General features: G+C 35.2%; 1 protein-coding gene across 2 annotated transcripts; it reads left to right on the top strand.

The window, feature by feature from the left end:
* Positions 1–1,180: 1,180 nt before the first annotated feature.
* On the top strand, positions 1,181–4,397 carry IAPP (islet amyloid polypeptide). Of its 2 annotated transcripts, XM_054188008.1 has the most exons (3): positions 1,181–1,272; positions 1,418–1,552; positions 4,112–4,397. In XM_054188008.1, the coding sequence occupies exons 1-3, from the start codon at positions 1,193–1,195 to the stop codon at positions 4,302–4,304; spliced, it is 408 nt and encodes a 135-aa protein (XP_054043983.1). In that variant the 5' UTR covers positions 1,181–1,192; the 3' UTR covers positions 4,305–4,397. The 2 variants fall into 2 exon arrangements, with proteins under 2 accessions (XP_054043983.1, XP_054043984.1); XM_054188009.1 differs by lacking the exon at positions 1,418–1,552 and having other exon boundaries at positions 1,193–1,272; positions 4,115–4,397.
* The last annotated feature ends 3,108 nt before the right edge of the window (positions 4,398–7,505 follow it).

Here is a 7,505-nt window from a genome sequence, read left to right as displayed (position 1 = left end):
AATTGCCACAATTTTCATGCATGACATAGAGAATGTGTTAGTAAAATATCACATTTAACATTAGTAAGGACAGAATTTTCATTCATATTCATACTTTACTGAAAAATGTACATGATTTCTACCTTGTTACCCTGAATGATCACCCTATCTGTCAATTTAAATAATTTTCACTCTTTTCTTATTCCTCATACAGCTTTTATCCCTTCAAACATTTTTTTCTGTTTTGATCATTATATGCTTCTACAACAAACCTCCACAACTTTAACTATTCGATCTTTTCTAAGATCTCTGTTTTCTTATATTTCAGTTGCTGGTGATCTGGTGTTTCATTTACTCTGGCTTTCTTTATAACTTCTGTTACCTTATTTAGCCCTTGAAAACACCCACAGGGAATATTACCTCAGCATCTTATCCGAACTGTAAGATTGAGGCTACGGTTCTGATGTGCAATATGCTATTACAGTATCTTCACAAGGGCATCCTGCATATACCAGGTTAATATTTACTGATGTGCTAATGTAATAATGACCTATCTGCCTCTGCTCCTCTCTGGGGTACTTTCTATCTATAGGGATGGGAATTAATGACAGTGTCTCTGTGCTGCCTGATGTCAGAGCTGAGAAAGGTGTGAAGGGTATATAAGAGCCGTATTACTTGTCAGCAAGGAAAGAGGAAAAGGGATACTCCAGAGCTAGATGCAAGCGTGGAATTGTTGCGTGCACCCTTCTTGCTAACACAGGCGTGCTTCTTCAGTTAGCTCCCTGACCACTAAAAGGTAAACAATTTCACTTTTTTTCTTACTTAAGATGCAGTGCAACAGATGTGCTTTCAGGAAAGCACAACATTTCTCATTATTAATCAACAGCATTTTTCAGGAAAAGGCTAAGATAACTTCAAGGTAAATTACACCTGGCACCAGAATTTGAGACTGGGACATGTTGGAAAATGCAAACTGGAGATAAAGGAAAGGATTGAAACTACTAGATGGAAAATGAACATTTATTGTTGAGAGCTATCTGTCTGAAACTGCGTTGTGTCACTAAACTCAGTGATCATTTTTTTACTCTGTGATAAAGACTAGCTGCTGTTGATTTAGGACAGAAAGGGCATCAGTAATAAGATATGCTAAAGAGTATTTGGGTTTGCTTTCAGTTTTGAATGATTATCCTTTTCAGAAAGTTTGGAAGCAAGGATGTGCAACCTAAAGCTGTCAGTTTTCTTCATTGCACTTTCTGTCACTCTGAGCTGCTTGGAAGCTACACCTATTGAGAAGTGAGTAATAAATAATCATATTTATTTCTTTTTAGGGAAAAGGTATTCAGATTATTGCATGAATCGCATTTGCTTTCATATCTCAAATAATATGAGCAAAAATAGAGCTATTCGATTTCACAGGTTATTTTATTGTTGTTTAAAGATTACTATCTGTGGCTGATGATCTCTCTGATGGTACTTCCAAGAGACAAGGATGGATATCGCCGGTAATGTCACAGAATACATTTTCAGGACTTAGTGAGGAAATGCCAGAACACCCAGCAGCAAAGACAAAAAGGTATTGGTTTTCCTTGTTTCTTCTAGTCACATTAGTTAGGATTAAATTATGAAGTAAACTTTGCACCAGTGACTCTTTGTGTCTGTTATTTATCCTCCAAAAGAGCTTAAAATACCTTTCTTCTTGTAATTAGAGCTATTACAGCTATTCTGTATGCATGAAGATCAAAGCACTCACAGTAGAAAGTGAAATCCAGAGACAAAACTTGCAGATCATTTAACCACTTTACAATTATAATGCTTTCATAAATGAAAAAGGCTACAAATGCTACATTACCTTAAGAACAGTGTGTTTTTAAAGGGCTTTCTTATTTAAGTTTGTTGCATTTCCAAGCCTGAAGGAAAAAAGAAGAAAATATACTTTTCTTAATAAAACTAATGCTCTGCTAGAGTGGAATTAGTTTATAATGTAACTATTGCCTGTAAGCAAATAATGTTTCATTACAGAGTCAGAGTTAACTTTCAATTTAATCATGGGAAGAAGGAAAAGAAGCAATTGGCTCTGACAGAATTTAACTAATCTGAAATGCATTCATGTTTATAAATCAAACTTCAGGTAACTTTATTGTGAATAAAATAGCATTTCAAAAAGTATTTGCAATTTTTACTAAAAGATAATAATCACTGAACTATTCTAATTGTTCATCAGGCTTTTGAGTGAATTTATTTCAATAACAATTCTGTTATGGATAGATTCATTAAATACATGTGTCTGTATAGTTGCCTGTTCCATTTTCTCTGAATTTATAAAAAGAAATGTCATTATTATATGACAACTTGGTTATCTTCCAAAACATTTTGATAAAGAAGACTAAGGTCCCACATTTTTACAGCTATTACTTAAAAAAAAAAATTAAATAATAATAATTGTAATACTCAAACACAAGGCACCACTTTTATGAGTGTAGTATGCCTTATCTGCTTTTCTGGGGCCTTGGTTTACAACATCCTACTGGGTGAACAGTCTCATTAAAGCACATACTCAATTAAAGGTTACAGATCAGAGAGCTATCAGGTATAAGGGGTTCAGTCAGGCTAGACATCATCTAGAAATCTAGTAGCTTCCTTTAAGGACTGGAGTTTTAAACTTGGAGTGTCAGGGCCTGATTTTACACCTTTAACAAAAAAGAGAATTCTGCCTCCACAAACAAATCAGGATTTCCATGAGAATCAGCTGCTGTTTCAAGGGCTTGAGGCTTGATTATGGGCTTGATTATAGTTATGGGCTTGATTAAACTCTTTTTAAACAGAAGCACCCATGGAAACCTAAGATAACCTATACGAAGACCTATCCAACCATTTTCTTTAAATACAATTACATATTTAGAATATTAATTGCTTAGAAATTGCTGCCTATTTGCCGATGAAGAACCAGTACAATACAGACATTTCTCTAACAATTGCTATTCCATTTGCATTCTTAGATTAATACAAATAACTCTAAAAGGACAGATGACATTTTAGACAACAGATTTAGTCAATCGATAGGAAAATGTACTCATTGGTAATTGTTCAGAGTTTGAAACTGGGAAAATGTCACTCTTAACAGTTTGCAGCAAAAAATTTGCTGTGGTCTACCTCATACCACATCAACGTGAAGAAACCCAAGAAAATTAACAATAACTCAATAAGCAATCTCAGCAAGCAAGTATTTCTGTCTGAAGGAACAACATAGTGGCCTAAGAAATAAGTTTGAAAACTCAAGCTCTTTCAAGATAACCATTGTATTTTGATTTTTAAAAAAACAAGTAAATCTCATGCTACATAAGTTCTACATGGAGTTCTGTGAATGGTCTAGTAGTTTAGACCATAAGATGTTCTTTTTAGATATGGATTCTTCCATGGACACTCTTTTAAAGTCTCATCCAGCAAACTAACTCCTACCACAACACCACTTTCAAGTTGCTGGTGTTTCAACAAAGATGTGGCTGCTTTTCAGTAGTGAAGAAATCTCTGTTTAGACAGAGCAAAATCTTAAGTGGTACTGAAGTCAGCAGAAGTTGGCAACGCCTGCCGCCTGTCATGATATGTGGAACAGTTGGGAGAAAGAGTCTGCTCAGTTCACTTGGTGCGGACTGGAAGATTAATGTTCACTGCAGTGAGAGCAGGATATGATTCTGTGGGAACAAGAGAACTAAATAAACGTTAGTGATTGTCATTATGTTAGTAATCCTCATGATATCAGCAAGAGCTCTAAATAGATTTAGAAGTTCAGCTTAAAGCTAAACATTTAGTCATTGTTTTCACTTACTGTCTTAACTACACTATCATTACAGGTTTTCTAGATGTCATAAACTGCTATGTGGAATATCAATAAAAATGACATATGACTGTTAAGGTCTTTGCATTTAAATAACCCCCATCATTAAAACTGATAATAGCATACAACGCAAGATTTTTTTTCAGGCACAAAGTAGGTGGTAGGAAGATTGTAATGTTCCTGTATTTGTGCACATATTAAAAGAACTCCCACATTAGCACAGCTCAAATGCCTATCAGAAGTGGCACGCTTGATTGCTCATCATTTAACTTAATCTTGGCTCTTTTTGTTTTACCTTAGTAGTCACCATCTGGAGAAACGGAAATGCAACACCGCTACATGTGTGACACAACGCCTGGCTGACTTTTTAGTTCGTTCCAGCAGCAACATCGGAGCAATTTATTCACCTACGAATGTGGGGTCCAATACATATGGAAAGAGGGACACAGCTGAGCTTTTAAGGAGAGAACCCCAAAACAACGCACAGCTTTAGGGTGTTAAAATGACAACTGTTACAGTTTTCATTAGGATCTCAGTTTTTAATGTATCAATAACCTCTTTGTCATTTATTATTTGTACAGTCTTAGCAGTGCCTTGTTTTCTGTGTGTGCGTGTGTGTGGTTATGTGATCTATGTTCCTTATTTCATTATGCATGTACAATGACATGCATAGGCTATTGTTTCAAGTCCATTAGGAACTCCAGAAATCTGCTTGTCAAATTCCTTTGTAAAAAAATAAATATATATATCACAATAATAAATGGAAAAGGAATTGCAACAGGGTTTATTATTATTACTATTATTATTATTATTAAAAGGATTAAAAAGATAACCATATGTGTATGTCTTTATAGTCACAGTTTGTAAGCGAAAGAAATCATCTTAATTAAGACCAAGAAAAATAAGAATGCTAACAGAAGTTAGGTCCTAATGAAAGTAAAACAGCAGGATCTTCTGGGTTTGAAACATCTACGGCATCTTGTTCTGCATTACTGAAGGAACAACTAGATGAGACAAGACGGCTGCATTGTGCATATGGTTATACCAGTTAACTCACTGGTCTCTTTCCACCTTAACGTGCATTTAGCAAGAAAAGTGGTCTGGCAGCAGATTCCCATATGTACTGAGCATGGGATCTTACACATTTACAGTTCTTACTTTAAGATGGTATCAGTAAAGCGTAAGCATAGTGAGCATAAGTGCTTTAAAATATGATTAAAAGAAAACTCAGTTAACAAGGCAGCAGAAACATCTGTCCTTGGGTATTCCTTTCCTTGAACTAGAGTAACAAAGGGAAGAGACAAAACCAATGAGCAGTTCAAGCACCAAAAGGTACCAGAGAAACAGGGTAAATTTGCCCACTGGCATATTTACATTGCTACCAAAATCTGAGAAAACTAGTTTAGAGATGGGTGGACCTTCATGGAATTTTGACAGTGTTATTTTCTCCTACCTCAGCCCAATACCAGTGCAGGATTAATAAAAATGTTTGTTCCTTTATATTGTTAAGCAAAGTTTCATAGAGATGACATCCTGGATCACAGCAATGGTTGTTTTGTCCATCATTTTCTCAGTGAAGAGTTCACTATCATCTGAAAAACATTATTGCCCAATTATGAAAAACACTCAGCAGAAGCTTAGTGCTGGAGAAGCAAATGAAATCTTAACAACTGCTTTTTGTTGATTTGTTTCTGTTATAAAGTATGCCTCAAAATATAAACATTTTTGCTAAATTGAATGTTAAATGGCATATTCCCTTCATTTCACAAATAATACAAGGGAATAAAAATTACTGCACAGATTTTCTGCTGTGAAATTGCTACTGATTACTCTGTTGGGAAAAGTTTCAGCCTTCATCAATGTTCTAATGGATATTTATTCTCAATTTTATTGAGAAAACCTTTCAGATTGTCTTAAACTTGTCTAATATTTCTGCCAGCTTGAAATGCTTTCCATTCAAATTACTTTTGAGATATATTATACACCCATTGTGTGCTTAATTTGTTCTCCAGCCAGAATATTTACTTTTCAGAAAATAAACAAGAAAGTGACAGGATAGCTCTGAAGTGTCACTGTGACGTTTTTTGTACAGAGGAGTAACCAAGTGGAGTTGTCCCTGTGGGTGGATGCTGATTTCTAGGCCAATTCCAACGTGAAATATGTACGATGCTTTACGCATCTGCTGTTGCACTTTAAGCTACCATTTGACAAATCAAAACAAAGCGCAGACTGTCTACGCACAGGTTCAGTGGATCTGTATACATTATCTTCTGCCTTATGTACTCCTGAACCTGATAGATTTGATACTAACATCTATCTATCTAACACATTTGCCCTATTTAGCAAATACTGAAGAATGTTACTCATCTCCCAAATCTGTGAAACAAAGGAGGGGGATAAGAGATATATTAATAGTTCAGAGGGGGACGATCACACCTATTTTCAGATGCTTTTTGTCTAACCAGTTGCCAGTGCTTTCCTGCTGTTTGGTGGAGAAAGACAGCTACTTCCAATTCATCCCAGCTTAGACATCTATTTTAGGATGGGATGAATCACACTCTTGAAGTGCCTCTGTTTCTTCATTGATGATAGAGAGTGTCTAGACAATTAACTGAAAATGGGCACTTAACTTTAAGGTAACTAGTTAGGTGACACAAATCCCACCTGCAGCTGGTATGAACCATTCAACCAAAAAAAAAAAAAGTTTGGTACAAAAAAACCCCAACACACCACCTCAGGCTCCAAATCATCAGAGTGATCAACTCTCATATTCTGAACTACATTAGTTAATTCATCAGTCTGAGCATCTTGAGAAACTGCCTACACTGAGACTTGTTTCCCTGTATATACCCTTGAGAACACAACTCTGCTACCCTTCCTCCTGCTGCGTAGTTACCACCAACTGCATTTAGACCTCTTAGAGAAGAAGGATCTAGCCATGGCAAGCCCGGGTGCAAGAACAATCCTGGCAGAATGAGCCAGGAAAAGAGTGAATTTAAAAAGCAAAAGAAAAAAAGGAAGAAAAAAAAAAAGAAAAAAGAAGCATTTAAACGTGAATTCATCAGAACCCTAAACAGAACAACTTCAGACATTTCAGAATATAAAGACTGCTAGGTGAAGCCTACTTAAATAACAAAAATTAGGTGCCTCTATGCATTTTTAAAAATCCTGATATGCATTTATCTGCATCTTTAGGGACGTAAATATTTTTTGAGAATCAGGTCTTACATAGCTTTGATTCTTTTTCAATTTATCGGGATGCCCACCATCTTTCAGAGAATATGCAAGAAAACAAAAAATACAAAAAAGGAAAATCAAGAATGTAGACAATGTGATAAATACAGCTATCTTCACTTTAAAAATAAAAATACTAAATATCTGCTTTTTATTGTCTTCTATTAAGTTATGTTTAAAAGGAACAGAATATGGACATAATATTGAATGTCACTAAATGAGAAGAATAAAAGTCATCAAACAAGCAAAAGGCATATTAAAAAAAAAAGATTATATGAACGTGAAGAATGTTTTAAATGGAGTAGCGGGCCCTAGGGTCTAATATTTCTTAGGAACTATGACAGCTTCATAAAAGACAGAATTTATATTTTTTCATGATGAATGGAATTCAGGTAAGAAATTGATTTCACTTTTAAAAGCTTGGACTAAAACTAAGAAAGCACACAATATTCATGCAACA

This window comes from Rissa tridactyla, chromosome 1 (assembly GCF_028500815.1).
Source record: "Rissa tridactyla isolate bRisTri1 chromosome 1, bRisTri1.patW.cur.20221130, whole genome shotgun sequence".
Taxonomy (NCBI): Eukaryota; Metazoa; Chordata; class Aves; order Charadriiformes; family Laridae; genus Rissa; species Rissa tridactyla.
This window is presented reverse-complemented; position numbering and strand designations above follow the sequence as displayed.

What these genes read in the sequence shown, in the direction of transcription:
- IAPP (XM_054188008.1), top strand. Translation starts at nt 1,193, where the DNA reads ATGTGCAACCTAAAGCTGTCAGTTTTCTTCATTGCACTTTCTGTCACT. An exon ending in GAAGCTACACCTATTGAGAA is followed by an intron (nt 1,273 to 1,417) that starts GTGAGTAATAAA and finishes TGTTGTTTAAAG; the next exon opens with ATTACTATCTGTGGCTGATG. An exon ending in CCAGCAGCAAAGACAAAAAG is followed by an intron (nt 1,553 to 4,111) that starts GTATTGGTTTTC and finishes GTTTTACCTTAG; the next exon opens with TAGTCACCATCTGGAGAAAC.